We start from the raw sequence: 18,675 nt of genomic DNA, 5'->3' as shown, positions 1-18,675 counted from the left end.
GTACAGAAGTCAAGTGGCAGGGAGAATGTCGATTTCACTGGCCAAATGTACTTCAGAAACACAGTGCCAGTACAGCTTCTCTACTTTCCAGTCTGGATTTAGCTGGTGGGTGGGTCCATCAATGGTGACCATGTGACCCATAAAGTAAGAAATGACATCATCTGACATAGGGAAAAGGACTGTCAAAAGGTGGCGCTGCTGGTGGATAAAATCTGGCACGGCGTCAGCCTCTTCAGATTAAAGTGTTGGACTAAGTTCAGCACCATGATCTCCGCCGATTCCACCCTCTGCCGCTGGGCCATGTAATGCAAATATTACGAGGGCGCATTTGGACTTGTAGGCATGCCACTGCCGGGTCCTGCATGGCTTCTGCCTTTGTGGGTTAAATTGTCAGAAGTTCAACACTTTAATTCTCTACAGTCCCATACTGCGCCACATAATACCTTTATTATGCTTGTGTGTGTCCAATGGGGCGGAGCTACTGCACCCAAGCTGATGCCAGCCCCGCCCCCTTCCCCTTATTCAGGGTCGCCTAGTGCAAGGAGGTAGAGACACTTTGAATCCCCGCTGGGAGGGGTGGCGTGAGTGAGTGCGAGAATGGGCTGGTAAGGGTTAAGAATACTCCATGGGTACAAGGAGAACTACTTGCGTTTGCAGCTTGAGTTATCCTTTAAGGTATTGGTTGGTTGCGCATAGAGCACATACAGCAAGACTGTGCATTGGAACGATTGGAAAAAAATCGAGATCCAACAGTTTCTGGCTGTTCTATTTTAGGCATCCAATAAGGTACAAGGCAATAAAAAAAAAGAAAAAAGCAGAGTAAGTTGTGCGCACAGCTGCAGAACCTAAACACAACCGCTTCCCTGCATTCCTCCCCTGATAAATCATACGCAGCCAAAACTGTGCGCATCCCCAGGGACTCTACATAGGCTGCAGGGAGGGAGGGGGGGAAATGTGACAGTATTCAGATTAACCCTTCGCATTGGAACGCATAATCACTATAGCTTCATTCATAGCCCGTCATTAGGGCGCTGCTCGGCTGCTGATCATCTTCCAAGGCTGCTCCGCTCTCCCACAATACAGCCAGGTAAATTCCCAGACTGGCCAAGTACAGCAGCCCCTTCCCATTCCATGTGCATCCTCCTCTTCCATGTGTATCATCCATGTACAGCAGCCCCTTCCCATTTCATGTGTAACATCCATGTACAGCAGCCCCCTCCCATTTGTAACATCTAAGTACAGCAGCCCCTCTCATGTGCAGCCCCGTTGCTTTCATATGCTCATTCTCAGCCTCCCTTTTCCATATTCAGTAAGCCCTTATCGATGCGAAGCCCCCACCTTACGCAGCAGCCACCCAAAGCCCTGGCCTTTGCAATCTTACCAGAAATCCGGCCCCGATACTGATTCTATGTAAATGTATATACATATATATACACACACACATATACACATATATACAGTGAGTGTGTGTGTGTGTGTGTGTGTGTGTGTGTGTGTGTGTGTGTGTGTGTGTGTGTGTGTGTGTATATATATATATATATATATATATTAGTTCTGGTCACTCAAGTCTGTCCACCAGTCCTGGGAACCAATGGCCCTTCCCCAGCTCACAAATTCTCTGTTTCCTAGCCCACCGCTATTGATGGATACTACCCACTGCATGCTGGGAACAGCCCACAAGGCCTGCCAGTGTGTAGGTGTGTGTAGGAGACCGAATCATCTACCATCACAACTGGGCACTCGTGAAAACCACTCAGAGGTTTATGCCCATTGCCTCCACTACATCGCCTTCAGGACCCGACTGCTGCTTGCTGCCAGGGCCATAACTATGTCTCAAGGGGCCCCCCGCCTAACTTGTAAAGAGTTCCCCTTCCTACTTTCAGAATCCCTCCTCTTGCCCCTCCTCAGAAAGGAGGAGCCTGGATTTGCTCCGCCTCCACCATCAGTCAAATCAACGCCATGCAATTTATAGGTAAATAAATGCTAATATGTCTTGACGACTTACCTTGTAGCCCTGGTTAACCCCGTTTACAAACTGTGGATTTGGGGGGCTCCACGTGAACCTCAAGGTGGTGGAATTCACGGCCTCGACCTTCACGTTTCCGGGCGGCACTGTAGGAACTGGAAGAGCGGCGAGAATATTACATTCAAGGTAAGGTCACTTCAATTCACTAATATCAGCTGTAAGTCATGAGTGCTTTATAACCCCGGCCTTTGTGTTATCTTTATAACAGGAGCAGCTACCAATCAGAAACCACGCCTCAGCTGCATGACTGATGAGAGGAGACATCTGATTGGCTGCTCTACAGAAACGCATTCTCTTGCTGAACTTGTTAAAGTGACATGCCAGTTTGGTGGTGAATAAAAGCGCTGAGCTCCACACAGAACACGGATTTCAGCAGACATTACCGAGGCCTTATTATGTTGGTGAAAGATCATTTTTTAAAAATATATATTATATATGGTAAAATTCATATAAAGCACAGAAAATATTTATTTTTGTGGCCATTTTTGTAATGATAGTGGAATTCCCCTTTAAAGAGATACTGAAGGGGACAAAAATGATGATATAATTAAAGTGGTCTAACACCCAGCATTTCAACTTTGCTTTAAAAGATTGCTTACAGCTTAGAAACTATTATGCCAGATTTTATTTTTAGCAGAAATTCACTGAATGGGTTAAACATGACATTTTAGTGTTGCATTTAGCTAGAAATCCGCCTCAGTGCTGAGGTTTAGATACAAATGTATCTATTTACAATGTAAATAAACAAACACCTCTCTGAGAGAACAAAGAGGGCTTCCCAGACAGGCTTTTCAGAGGTCTATTTGCATTCCAAACAAAGATACATTTGTAACTAAACCTCAGCACAGATACGGATTTCTAGCTAAATGCAAAACTAAAATGTCATGTTTAACCCATTCAGTGAATTTCTGCTTAAAAATAAAATCTGGCATAATAGTTTCTAAGCTGTAAGCAATCTGTTAAAGCAAAGTTGAAATGCTGGGTGTTAGACTGCTTTAATTGGTTGTGTAGTATGAATAATTACTAGAACATTAGTAGCAAAGTAAATATTCTCATATTTTTATTTTCCGTTATAGAGTGTTTTTTTTATAACACTGCATCATTCTAATAAATAATATTTGCAGTTTGCACACTACTTAGCATTCTAAATGCTTTTACAGAGCAGGCTAGTGAACTATTCTGTAGAGAAAAATAAGATACAGTGACTGACACTTGAGGTAACAAGCTTCAGAAGACAGAGCTCTCCGCGACTTTGAAAGTCATGGTGCTCAATGCCCCTTTGCATAATTAACAACTGGAGTTTCTTAACTCTTTCTGTACTGGAAACAATATTAGACTTAGGTCTCTGCTCCTAATGTTTTATTTCTTAGCTGTACTACACATACAAATCATTATATCATAATTTTTTCGCCTCAGTGTCTCTTTAAATGTAGATCCTGAGCTGGCTGTTGTGCTTGACTTTGCCACGACAAACCGGCTGCACAGCCAGCCACCAGAGGGCGCACTTACAGAACACTGCATTACATTTGGACAGTGAAATATAACACAGCAAGAAAAACTAAAGGTGCTGATACTTCAGTCGATGTACGGGCAGATCAACCGAGTGACAGATCTCTCTCTGATCGAATCAGATCGAAGAGAGATCTGTTGCCTGGCCATAAACCACAGGCCAATTCCCAATCAATTTCATGCTGAAATCGATCAGGAATCAACCTTGTGACGCGGCATCCGCCGCCTCGCCGTCCCAAAGCTGTCCCCCCAACGGTCATTGTGCCCCCCAGTGCACTACACATTACCTGTCCGCGTCTGCTGCCACTGCCTCTGGGCTGGGTCCTTCATCCATACACGTGCCCCCACGTGGTTGCCGGAGTAACGAGGGCACGGGAGTGACATCACATACGCCCCCACATGGTTGCCGGAGTAACGAGGGCACGTGAGTGACAGCACATACGCCCCCACGTGGTTGCCGGAGTAACATGGGAACGTGAGTGACATCACATACACCCCCACGTGATTGCCGGAGTAACGAGGGCACGTGAGTGACATCACATACGCCCCCACATGTATGCCAGGACCATGTTGGGCACACGTATGGAGGAAGGACAGATCCCGGAGCAAGCAGCGGACGTGTACAGGTAATGTGTAAAGAGTTGCACACTGACCACTAAGGGGGGGGGGGGGGTAGGGTCAGAAGGTTTCATCGCTTGTCCCGAGATCGCTCGCCATTACCGCCGTGCACCCAACTGACCACAACGGCCCGACATCTTGCAGCATGTCCAACCGATTAATGAGACCATCTTCCTCTTGTGCTGATGCAATGATAAAGGCTAACAAGGCTGCCGGTGTGCTGGCTTCAGTTTAGGGACGCCGTGTACACGGCCAGATTACACGCTGCTGGCTCCCTGCATTGTGGTGTAATGAGGGGTTCTGTAATGAACTGTGTGGAGCTGAGAAGGTCCAGGTCGCCTCACCTCCCTGCAGGGTCCACTCTGTGACTTTAGCGCTGAAGACTCCCAGGCCTGCGCTGTTAAACGCTGCCACCTCTATCTCGTAATTGGTCCAGATAATGAGGTCCTCCAGGAGCACGTTGCTGAGATCCGGGTTGGACAGGTTTCTATATTGGTAGTCCACAGGCAGGCCAGAGAGGCAGTATCTGCACAGAAAGAGAGACCGTCACTGTACAACTTATATACAAGAACCTAGACAGTCTAAGCTCAACACACACCAAACAATCTTGGTTGTACAGATTTACCAAATCTATGTAGTATAAGGGCCAACAGATTAAAAATACCTTGAATGATTGATTGTATAAGCTCTTCTACTACATGAAAGTGGTAAGATTGAACAACCAAGATTGTATGGTGTGTGTTGAGCCTTACGGGAGAACTACAGTAAAATCTGCTCCAGCTCCTCCCCTATATCTGACCTCACACAGAATACATCCCTGATCGTCCTTCATGCTCTTCCAATAAATTGCTTATGATTTCAGCAAGTTTCTCCCATGTACGGACTAAATATAACAAGTACAGCCATCATGTCCTCCCATCTCCATATAACACGTGCATGCAGCAATCGTGATCCCCAAATAAAATGTGTAGCCCATGTCCTCAATATACCAAGTATAGCCATGCCTATCTATATAACATGTGCAGCCATAGAGTACTGGTTAAGGGCTCTGCCTTTGACGTGGGAGACCAGGGTTCGAATCCTGGCTAGGGTCAGTACCTATTCAGTAAGGAGTTCAAGGCAAGACTTCCTAACACTGCAGGGTGGCCTCCTGAGCGCGTCCCAGTGGCTGCAGCTCTTGAGCGCTTTGAGTCCGACAGGAGAAAAGCGCTATATAAATGTTCGGATTATTATTATTATTATTATGTCTCCACACATAACAAGTACAGCCATCATGTCTATCCATATAACAAGTACAGCCATTATGTCTCCACATATAACAAGTACAGCCATCATGTCTATCCATATAATAAGCACAGCCATCATGTATCCCATATAACAAGTGCAGCCATCATGTGTAGCCATATAACAATTACAGCCATCATGTCTATCCATATAACAAGTACAGTCATCATGTCTCCCATATAACAAGTACAGCCATCATGTCTCCCATATAACAAGTACAGCCATCATGTCTCCCATATAACAAGTACAGCCATCATGTCTCCCATATAACAAGTACAGCCATCATGTCTCCCATATAACAAGTACAGCCATCATGTCTCCATATAACAAGTACAGCCATCATGTCTCCCATATAACAAGTACAGCCATCATGTCTCCCATATAACAAGTACAGCCATCATGTCTCCCATATAACAAGTACAGCCATCATGTCTCCCATATAACAAGTACAGCCATCATGTCTCCCATATAACAAGTACAGCCATCATGTCTCCCATATAACAAGTACAGCCATCATGTCTCCCATATAACAAGTACAGCCATCATGTCTCCCATATAACAAGTACAGCCATCATGTCTCCCATATAACAAGTACAGCCATCATGTCTCCCATATAACAAGTACAGCCATCATGTCTCCCATATAACAAGTACAGCCATCATGTCCCCTATATAACAAGTACAGCCATCACGTCTCCCATATAACAAGTACAGCCATCATATCTATCCATATAACAAGTACAGCCATCATGTCTATCCATATAACAAGTACAGCCATCATGTCTCCCATATAACAAGTACAGCCATCACGTCTCCCATATAACAAGTACAGCCATCATATCTATCCATATAACAAGTACAGCCATCATGTCTATCCATATAACAAGTACAGCCATCATGTCTCCCATATAACAAGTACAGCCATCATGTCTCCACATATAACAAGTACAGCCATCATGTCTCCCATATAACAAGTACAACCATCATGTCTCCCATATAACAAGTACAGCCATCATGTCTCCCATATAACAAGTACAGCCATCATGTCTATCCATATAACAAGTACAGCCATCATGTCTCCCATATAACAAGTACAGCCATCATGTCTCCCATATAACAAGTACAGCCATCATGTCTATCCATATAACAAGTACAGCCATCATGTCTATCCATATAACAAGTACAGCCATCATGTCTCCACATATAACAAGTACAGCCATCATGTCTCCCATATAACAAGTACAGCCATCATGTCTATCCATATAACAAGTACAGCCATCATGTCTCCCATATAACAAGTACAGCCATCATGTCTCCCATATAACAAGTACAGCCATCATGTCTCCCATATAACAAGTACAGCCATCATGTCTCCCATATAACAAGTACAGCCATCATGTCTATCCATATAACAAGTACAGCCATCATGTCTCCCATATAACAAGTACAGCCATCATGTCTCCATATAACAAGTACAGCCATCATGTCCCCATATAACAAGTACAGCCATCATGTCTCCCATATAACAAGTACAGCCATCATGTCTCCCATATAACAAGTACAGCCATCATGTCTATCCATATAACAAGTACAGCCATCATGTCTCCCATATAACAAGTACAACCATCATGTCTCCCATATAACAAGTACAGCCATCATGTCTCCCATATAACAAGTACAGCCATCATGTCTATCCATATAACAAGTACAGCCATTATGTCTCCCATATAACAAGTACAGCCATCATGTCTCCCATATAACAAGTACAGCCATCATGTATCCCATATAACAAGTGCAGCCATCATGTGTAGCCATATAACAATTACAGCCATCATGTCTATCCATATAACAAGTACAGTCATCATGTCTCCCATATAACAAGTACAGCCATCATGTCTCCCATATAACAAGTACAGCCATCATGTCTCCCATATAACAAGTACAGCCATCATGTCTCCCATATAACAAGTACAGCCATCATGTCTCCCATATAACAAGTACAGCCATCATGTCTCCCATATAACAAGTACAGCCATCATGTCTCCCATATAACAAGTACAGCCATCATGTCTCCCATATAACAAGTACAGCCATTATGTCTATCCATATAACAAGTACAGCCATCATGTCTCCCATATAACAAGTACAGCCATCATGTCTCCCATATAACAAGTACAGCCATCATGTCTCCACATATAACAAGTACAGCCATCATGTCTCCCATATAACAAGTACAGCCATCATGTCTCCCATATAACAAGTACAACCATCATGTCTCCCATATAACAAGTACAGCCATCATGTCTCCCATATAACAAGTACAGCCATCATGTCTCCATATATAACAAGTACAGCCATCATGTCTCCCATATAACAAGTACAGCCATCATGTCTCCCATATAACAAGTACAACCATCATGTCTCCCATATAACAAGTACAGCCATCATGTCTCCCATATAACAAGTACAGCCATCATGTCTATCCATATAACAAGTACAGCCATCATGTCTCCCATATAACAAGTACAGCCATCATGTCTATCCATATAACAAGTACAGCCATCATGTCTATCCATATAACAAGTACAGCCATCATGTCTCCACATATAACAAGTACAGCCATCATGTCTCCCATATAACAAGTACAGCCATCATGTCTATCCATATAACAAGTACAGCCATCATGTCTCCCATATAACAAGTACAGCCATCATGTCTCCCATATAACAAGTACAGCCATCATGTCTCCCATATAACAAGTACAGCCATCATGTCTCCCATATAACAAGTACAGCCATCATGTCTATCCATATAACAAGTACAGCCATCATGTCTCCCATATAACAAGTACAGCCATCATGTCTCCCATATAACAAGTACAGCCATCATGTCTCCCATATAACAAGTACAGCCATCATGTCTATCCATATAACAATTACAGCCATCATGTCTCCCATATAACAAGTACAGCCATCATGTCTCCCATATAACAAGTACAGCCATCATGTCTCCCATATAACAAGTACAGCCATCATATCCCCTATATAACAAGTACAGCCATTATGTCTATCCATATAACAAGTACAGCCATCATGTCTCCCATATAACAAGTACAGCCATCATATCCCCCATATAACAAGTACAGCCATCATGTCTCCCATATAACAAGTACAGCCATCATGTCTCCCATATAACAAGTACAGCCATCATGTCCCCATATAACAAGTACAACCATCATGTCTCCCATATAACAAGTACAGCCATCATGTCTCCCATATAACAAGTACAGCCATCATGTCTATCCATATAACAAGTACAGCCATCATGTCTCCCATATAACAAGTACAGCCATCATGTCTCCCATATAACAAGTACAGCCATCATGTCTCCCATATAACAAGTACAGCCATCATGTCTCCCATATAACAAGTACAGCCATCATGTCTCCCATATAACAAGTACAGCCATCATATCTCCACATATAACAAGTGCAGCCATCATGTCCCCATATAACAAGTACAGCCATCATGTCTCCCATATAACAAGTACAGCCATCATGTCTATCCATATAACAAGTACAGCCATCATATCTCCACATATAACAAGTACAGCCATCATGTCCCCATATAACAAGTACAGCCATCATGTCTCCCATATAACAAGTACAGCCATCATGTCTCCCATATAACAAGTACAGCCATCATGTCTATCCATATAACAAGTACAGCCATCATGTCTATCCATATAACAAGTACAGCCATCATGTCTATCCATATAACAAGTACAGCCATCATATCCCCTATATAACAAGTACAGCCATTATGTCTATCCATATAACAAGTACAGCCATCATGTCTCCCATATAACAAGTACAGCCATCATGTCTCCCATATAACAAGTACAGCCATCATGTCTATCCATATAACAAGTACAGCCATCATGTCTATCCATATAACAAGTACAGCCATCATGTCTCCCATATAACAAGTACAGCCATCATGTCTATCCATATAACAAGTACAGCCATCATGTCTATCCATATAACAAGTACAGCCATTATGTCTATCCATATAACAAGTACAGCCATCATGTCTATCCATATAACAAGTACAGCCATCATGTCTCCCATATAACAAGTACAGCCATCATGTCTATCCATATAACAAGTACAGCCATCATGTCTCCCATATAACAAGTACAGCCATCATGTCTATCCATATAACAAGTACAGCCATCATATCCCCTATATAACAAGTACAGCCATCATGTCTCCCATATAACAAGTACAGCCATCATGTCTCCCATATAACAAGTACAGCCATCATGTCTATCCATATAACAAGTACAGCCATCATGTCTATCCATATAACAAGTACAGCCATCATGTCTATCCATATAACAATTACAGCCATCATGTCTCCCATATAACAAGTACAGCCATCATGTCTCCCATATAACAAGTACAGCCATCATGTCTATCCATATAACAAGTACAGCCATCATGTCTATCCATATAACAAGTACAGCCATCATGTCTATCCATATAACAAGTACAGCCATTATGTCTCCACATATAACAAGTACAGCCATCATATCCCCTATATAACAAGTACAGCCATCATGTCTCCCATATAACAAGTACAGCCATCATGTCTCCCATATAACAAGTACAGCCATCATGTCTATCCATATAACAAGTACAGCCATCATGTCTATCCATATAACAAGTACAGCCATCATGTCTCCCCATATAACAAGTACAGCCATCATGTCTCCCATATAACAAGTACAGCCATCATGTCTCCACATATAACAAGTACAGCCATCATGTCTCCCATATAACAAGTACAGCCATCATGTCTCCACATATAACAAGTACAGCCATCATATCCCCTATATAACAAGTACAGCCACCATGTCTCCACATATAACAAGTACAGCCATCATGTCTCCCATATAACAAGTACAGCCATCATGTCTCCCATATAACAAGTACAGCCATCATGTCTATCCATATAACAAGTACAGCCATCATGTCTCCACATATAACAAGTACAGCCATCATGTCTCCCATATAACAAGTACAGCCATCATGTCTCCCATATAACAAGTACAGCCATCATGTCTCCCATATAACAAGTACAGCCATTATGTCTATCCATATAACAAGTACAGCCATCATGTCTCCCATATAACAAGTACAGCCATCATGTCTATCCATATAACAAGTACAGCCATCATGTCTCCCATATAACAAGTACAGCCATCATGTCCCCATATAACAAGTACAGCCATCATGTCTATCCATATAACAATTACAGCCATCATGTCTCCCATATAACAAGTACAGCCATCATGTCCCCATATAACAATTACAGCCATCATGTCTCCCATATAACAAGTACAGCCATCATGTCTCCCATATAACAAGTACAGCCATCATGTCTCCACATATAACAAGTACAGCCATCATGTCTCCCATATAACAAGTACAGCCATTATGTCTCCCATATAACAAGTACAGCCATCATGTCTCCCATATAACAAGTTCAGCCATCATGTCTCCCATATAACAAGTACAGCCATCATGTCTATCCATATAACAAGTACAGCCATCATGTTTATCCATATAACAAGTACAGCCATCATGTCTATCCATATAACAAGTACAGCCATTATGTCTCCCATATAACAAGTTCAGCCATCATGTCTCCCATATAACAAGTACAGCCATCATGTCTATCCATATAACAAGTACAGCCATCATGTTTATCCATATAACAAGTACAGCCATCATGTCTATCCATATAACAAGTACAGCCATCATGTCTATCCATATAAAAAGTACAGCCATCATATCCACTATATAATAGACATTTTCTCTCCCATGATACAACCAAAATGTTAGTACATGCTCTTATTAGATCTCGATTGGACTATTGCAATATATTGCTTGGTGGACTTCCAACTAACAGACTAGCACCGCTCAATTCTGTACTGAACTCTGCTGCTCGGCTCATTCATCTCTCCTCTCGCTCTTCCTCTGCTGCTCCTCTCTGTCAAGCTCTTCACTGGCTACCAATTAACCAGAGGATTCAGTTCAAACTCTTAACCCTAACCTACAAAGCTCTCCACAATCTCTCTCCCCGGTACATCTCCTCACTAGTCTCCAGATACCAAACCCAATCGCAACCTCAGATCTGCACACGAGCTTCTTCTATCCTCTTCTACAATTACCTCCTCACATTCACGTGTACAAGACTTCTCACGTGCCTCACCCCTCCTCTGGAATGCCCTTCCACAACACATCCGCCACTCTCCCACCTTTGAAATCTTTAAACGCTCCCTCAAAACCCACCTTTTCCGACAAGCATATTCTCTAGCTTAGGCCATGCACCCACTAAATAACCTAATTACGCACTCCCTGTACATATACTGTATACTTCCCCACCTGTTGTTTCCACCCCATTCCTTTAGATTGTAAGCTCGCAAGGTCAGGGCTCTCACCCTCTTGTGTCATGGACTGTTATTAATTTAATTGCTTGCACTCTGAGATTTATACATTTTAGTCATCATGTTAAATCAAATTGTAATCAGCAGTGCTGTATCTTGTATCAGTGTTCATATTTCATGTATATCATTGTCTGTATCATTATGTATCCCATGTTTGTTTTCTTACATTGTACAGCGCCACGGAATATGTTGGCGCTTTATAAATAAATACGGTAATAATAATATAACAAGTACAGCCATCATGTCTATCCATATAACAAGTACAGCCATCATGTCTATCCATATAACAAGTACAGCCATCATGTCTCCACATATAACAAGTACAGCCATCATGTCTCCCATATAACAAGTACAGCCATCATGTCTCCCATATAACAAGTACAGCCATCATGTCTCCCATATAACAAGTACAGCCATCATGTCTCCCATATAACAAGTACAGCCATCATGTCTATCCATATAACAAGTACAGCCATCATGTCTATCCATATAACAAGTACAGCCATCATGTCTCCCATATAACAAGTACAGCCATCATGTCTCCCATATAACAAGTACAGCCATCATGTCTCCCATATAACAAGTACAGCCATCATGTCTCCCATATAACAAGTACAGCCATCATGTCTCCCATATAACAAGTACAGCCATCATGTCTATCCATATAACAAGTACAGCCATTATGTCTCCACATATAACAAGTACAGCCATCATGTCTATCCATATAACAAGTACAGCCATCATGTCTCCACATATAACAAGTACAGCCATCATGTCTATCCATATAACAAGTACAGCCATCATGTCTCCCATATAACAAGTACAGCCATCATGTCTCCCATATAACAAGTACAGCCATCATGTCTCCCATATAACAAGTACAGCCATCATGTCTCCCATATAACAAGTACAGCCATCATGTCTATCCATATAACAAGTACAGCCCTGATGGATAGCATGGTTGCTGGCAGGAGTTCCAGAGAAGTGTCCATAAACTAAGAGCACCCATCAGGTACCTGTCAGAACAAGAGCTGTCACCCCTGCCCGGCACTCATGTTATGATACAGCGCTGTCGGTGAGGTGGTGGTTAGCACTCTCGCCTTGCAGTGCCAGGTCCCGGGTTGAATCCCAAGGCACTATCTGCATGGAGTTTGTATGTTTTCCCTGTGTCTGTATGTATTTTCCTCCAGGCACTCAGTTTTCCTCCAACATTCCAAAAACATACAGATAAGTTAATTGGCTTCCCCCTAAATTGGCTCTAGACTATGATACATACACTACACGATACATATATATACATATAGGACTATGGTAGGGATTAGATTGTGAGCCCCTCAGAGGGACAGTTAGTGACATGACTATGTACATCCCTGCGGAAGATGTTGGCGCTATATAAACACTAAATAATAAGAATGTAACATAACTGGCCACAAGCGAGTGCCTTTCCCTGCAAAAACGTTTTAGAAGGTGTAAGACATATAAAGGGTGAGAAGTGGTGAGATTCAGCTGCCACCTGTGAGCATCCCGTACCGGTCAGCAGAGCCTATTCTGTTGTATAGAGAGCAGTGTTGCCAACTCATCCCTTTAATTACTGACACATCTAAGGTATACAGGTTCTGGGGCTACTTACACATAATCAGTGCTTTAACTGCATCTACTTAGCCACAAAACCTGTATAATTCATATGTGTCAGTAATTAAAGGGATGAGTTGGCAACACTGATAGAGAGGGGTAGGGGGACGATGTCTCATGGAAGGAATAACAATGCCAGATTACAGTCTTCCTTCATGCCACAGCTGAACTGATGCTGGAGTTTCCCTTCAGATGATCAGAAGAGTCTAGCATGTGTCCAGGGATTACGCCCAGCCCTGCACGGATAAGAAACGGTGTATTCCCTTTGCTTCAGTGACTGTCTCTCTTTAGAGCGTGGACATCGCTGTGTTTTGCTCACGCTGGTTCTTACATATAATTCTCTCAGTCGATTTCTATACAGCCAGATTCGTTATCCCAGCCCCTCGCTAATCTTTCCTCCTGTTCAATACAGTGTTTCTTTCCCCAGCAATCCTCCTTTATCTGGCTAATCCCCGCTCCTCTCCCCCTTAGGCTAACATTTGCATGGCGGTGCTGCTGGAGTCAGATCATCTGATGTAGCGACAGGACAGTACATAAAACCAGGCTAATGCTGGGTGTATTGCTGGGCCTCGTCACCAATTTAGTCCCAACACTATCTGTAAATGTCATTGACAGCAGTGGAACTATACAGAGAGCTGCTCATGCTACTGGCACACCCGGCCGACTGCTGACGCCAGACATGGCATAACAATCACTGGTGGTCATCCCCAATACAGCACAGTAAAGGTTGCATAATCTCCATCCCTCTAAACTCATGGGCAGAACAGAGAATGCTGCACACAATGCAATGCTCAACACACATAACAGAGAAAACAGAGGAAATGTCTCAGAATAAGTTACCTGCTGCTAGTTTTGTGGTCTGGATTAGAGAAGAAGTCAGTCAGCGGGTGAGGGATAGAAGCTAGTTTATGGATTCTAGTCATGGGGTTGGGTCTTTCCATTGGTTGATTGGATGTGGAATAAAGTTTTTCTATGCAATAAAGTCTAACCTATAAGTAGGTGAGAGTTGCATAGGGTTACTGAAAAGGGTAGGTGGGAGTGCAATGGGTTCAATGTGGGGGGTTCACAGAGTGGATGGGAGTTTGGTGGGATTGGTTCATGGAGTGGATGGGAGAGTGGTAGGGTTGGTTCTTGGAGCGGAAAGGAGTGTGGTTTGGTTGGTTCATGTGGTTGGTGGGACTGTGGTGGGGTTGGTCCACGGAGTAGGTGGGATTGTGGTGCTGTTGGTCCATGGTGTGGAAGGGAGAGTGGTAGGGTTGGTTCTTGGAGTGGAAGGGTTGGTTCTTGGAGCGGAAAGAAGTGTGGTGCTGTTGGTCCATGGTGTGGATGGGAGTGTGGTACCGTAGTTTCATGGGGTGGATGGAAGTGTGGTGGGATTGGTTCTTGGAGTGGATGGGACAGTGGAAGGGTTGGTTCTTGGAGAGGAAGGGAGAGTGGTAGGGTTGGTTCTTGGAGTGGAAGGGAGAGTGGTAGGGTTGGTTCTTGGAGTGGAAGGGTTGGTTCTTGGAGCGGAAAGAAGTGTGGTGCTGTTGGTCCATGGTGTGGATGGGAGTGTGGTACCATTGTTTCATGGGGTGAATGGAAGTGTTTAGGGTTGGTCCATGGGGGGGATGGGAGTGTGGTGGGGTTGGTTCATGGAGTGGATGGGAGTGTAGTGGGCTTGGTCCATGTGGTGGATGGGAGTGTGGTGGGGTTGGTCCATAGGGTAGATAAGAGTGCGGTGAGGTTGGTTTATGGTGTAGATGGGAGTGTAGTGGACACAATGGGTGCTGTAAAAGGTAATGGATAAGTATGTCCGTAGAAAGATTGAATCCAAGATAGGGTCACAGTCTATGAATGAGTGGAAACGGGTGGTACTCACTAGACAAGACAAATATTTCCTGGAGAACTCACAGCACTTGAGTTTCAGCCACTAGGGTGCGCTCAGTAGGCAGTAGCAGTGATCAGAGTCGGTGAAACTTAGTGGTTTGGGGTGCCCTGCTCAGCTCCTGCAGTACTACAGATGATTTGCATATTCAGCAGTGATGCATTGTGGGAGACATCTCAGCGCTCACTCCAACCTGAATATTTGTCAATACCTTCCGTTTAAGAAGGCAAACGTATGTTTTTCACATCATCTTAGTAGGAGGGCTTTCCGGTCTCTTAGCCCCTTACACACTCCTGGGAGTTGTGGTTCACCTTGAGCTTGCTGGGTACTCTGTAACTCGCAGTACTACACAGGAAGTGGTACTGTGCCTAATTACACTGTATACTTCTTCTTCCATGTTGATAATCCACACGTGTGCCTATATAAGTTATTAAACACTCTCCTATATGACCCCACATGTCATTTGCTATTATTATGTTCTGTAACACCTCATAATTATTCACATCACACTTTTACCGGGCCGGTCCCATGGCGACATAACTGAAGTGCTCTCATGAGACCTCCCCCCATGATTATTCTATCATCCGCTAATCCATCCTCTACCCCTCTCCTGGTAATCCTCCCACCCCGGGGTCTCCAACACCCCCGAGCTGCCACAGACCTCTGTGCGTCGCCTAATCTTATTCCTGCTCACAGCCGCGGCACTCTCACAATGTAACAGACCTGTACATGTGACATTACGCATATTAATCAGGATAGGTTTAGTGTTCCGTGGGTTATAACCTGTGATGCAACCAGGAATGGTTACATGCAGGGCGGGAGAAGGCAGCCGGCGGAGACTGCGGTACAGAGCCAGACGGTTTGCTGGGAAGAATTCTATTGTGTGATGGAAATGTTATTCATATTTATATTACATTATACGTAGCGGTGACGTCTGACATAGCGCAGCCACCGAGCCCACCGCTGCCTTTGGAATGGAAGGGCAAGGACACCTCCTTATTGTTTGTTGTGCAGTTTCACCAAAACAACATGCAGTTGTATTGTTCGATGTTCTTTCTGTGCTTTGCATTAGCGGTACTTGTGTTTATAGCTCTGCATTGTTGGATGTTTGTGCTGTAAGCATGAGCTGTGCCTGGATTTATGATACACGCTTCTGTCTATACAGCACTGATCCACTGCAAACAAAGTACCAATAATAATAATAATTCCATACGCCTCTGTCTGCTGAAGGAGCTTACACGCTATCTGATTTCGTAAAGTCACAGCAGGAGTAATGAGGCGCCCAGGTTGGTTAAATTAGGTTAAAAACCAATAAAAATATAAATACAACCAAAATATAAATAGAGGCGCTGGATACTATTGGCTACTACTACTCTGGCACTTATTGGCCAGAGGAAGCGGGTTTGCACCAGCGAAACGTGTTGTATGTATAATAAACCTTGTTTGTGGTATGTGACTATAGTTCTTGAGGTAAGCCACCTCATTGATTTATATTTTATTGGTTTTTAACCTAATTTTATTCTATCTGGGAGCCTCTTTACCCCTGCTGTGCGTTTGTTACCCCCCCCCACCCACCCACCCACCCACCCACCCCGAGTTGAGGTGCTCCCTCTGATTACAAATGGTGGACGCCATTGTGATACTCAGTTGGGTCTTTTTGCTCAAGAGAGTGACCACATCCAGTCCTGTTGGGACACCCCGAGTGGAGTCGGGTTTATTGTCTCCACCTGCCTCAAATGGTTGGTTGCCCTCATTGCAACCCACCTTTATGAGCAGTATTTGTTTTTTCTCAACACCACATCTGAGTTACAAATGTACTACACTATCTGAGCTCCCATTGTCTCTGTGTCATTTGTTTCTCTTTAGGGTGTTCGGACTCCACACACCTCCTCTTATTTCATTAAGTGTACACCAATCCAGGAACACTTTTGCAAACAGAAGCTAGGGATGGCTTTCACTGATCACTGTTGACTGCCATAGTGAAGAGTTATGAGTCCTGACGGCACTGACTCACCGCTTGACCTTGCTGCGACCATCTACAACAAACATTCAGGGAAGTAAAGGTGCTTATACACCTTAGATGGATGTCACCCGTCAGGGATCGGAACCCAATCCCCTTGGACAACTTCGCTGGGCCCAGCTGCACAGATACGTATCAGCTTTATAGCTGATGACACGTTGTGTTGCTATTTCCCGGGAGGTGGAGGGACGATGATGCAGCACTTGCGTGACGTCACGCAGCAGGCAGGGGAGTAGCAAAAACAATGGAATCGGCCATTGTCTGGGATGGGTTCATCTGCCAGGTGGCTGGGCGCCTCTACACACACACCTGATTATCAGCTGAGGTGATCATTTTCTGCCGTCTCAGCTGATTTTGATCAAGCATATGCATGAGGCTGTAGAGGCAGAGATAACCATTTAATGACAAACATTGCTCAGAATCATTATCTCTGCAGGCAAAGTCTCTCATAGCTCCAGCGCTACACTGAAAATCACCAGGTGATTGGCCCCATAAGCAGGAAGTTCAGCTTTGACCTGGAAGCTAAACCACCCCCTTCCTGTCCACGCCCAGCCAGTGACGCCTCCCAAGCACAGAACACCTGCCACCTTTAGTACTGCATGAAAGTGAAGGATAAGTGTGGATACATGTGAGCAGTTGGGTTTAGCTTTTAGGTTGATAATAAACTGCTCCTTAGCAGAACTCTGGGAGAGTCACCTAACTGGCAGTGCAGAAGCCATTATTTACACACACGTAAGGCAATTTGAGAAACCCATTAACAAGCTCCCCGGGGGCATGTTTAGTTAATCAATTTTAAGACCACTTCAGCTTCACTTAAAAAACAGATTGAAGTCGAGGAGGGAATAGGTGTCTGAAAATAAATTGCAATAAATGACATAACTTGGGGAATAAGTTTATTTCATGCTTCAAGAATTACTTCTCTGGGATGACAACATATTAAGCATTTTTTAATATACCAGACAACACCCTTCCCTTACCATCCTCATTTAAAGGTGGACTTAGGGGGTCTAAGGTCTCTCATTTATGAACAGCTCTGACATAACTATATATACTGTATATACTTGCGTATAAGCCTAAATTTTCAGCACAAAAAATGAGCTAAAAAGTTACCCCATTGGCTTATATGCGAGTCAGTGGAGCAGATGGTGGAGCAGGATTTGTAACTGGCAGAGGAGTGTAAGGATTGTGCACTAGTGATCCTGCTCTG

At 43.7% G+C, this 18,675-nt stretch overlaps 1 protein-coding gene across 25 annotated transcripts in view; it reads right to left on the bottom strand.

The window, feature by feature from the left end:
• Positions 1-18,675, bottom strand: part of SDK2 (sidekick cell adhesion molecule 2) — a 1,552,195-nt gene that overhangs the window by 139,465 nt on the left and 1,394,055 nt on the right. For all 25 annotated transcript variants that reach the window (XM_068263131.1, XM_068263129.1, XM_068263132.1 and 22 more), the window contains 2 exons: positions 4,498-4,679; positions 2,006-2,121 (listed from right to left, as the gene is read on the bottom strand). In XM_068263131.1, the coding sequence (XP_068119232.1) occupies positions 2,006-2,121; positions 4,498-4,679 (298 nt within the window). The remainder of the gene's footprint in view (positions 1-2,005; positions 2,122-4,497; positions 4,680-18,675) is intronic.

This window comes from Hyperolius riggenbachi, chromosome 12, assembly GCF_040937935.1.
Source record: "Hyperolius riggenbachi isolate aHypRig1 chromosome 12, aHypRig1.pri, whole genome shotgun sequence".
Taxonomy (NCBI): domain Eukaryota; kingdom Metazoa; phylum Chordata; class Amphibia; order Anura; family Hyperoliidae; genus Hyperolius; species Hyperolius riggenbachi.
Note: the sequence above shows the minus strand (reverse complement) of the source record. Positions and strands in the feature narration are given on the sequence as shown.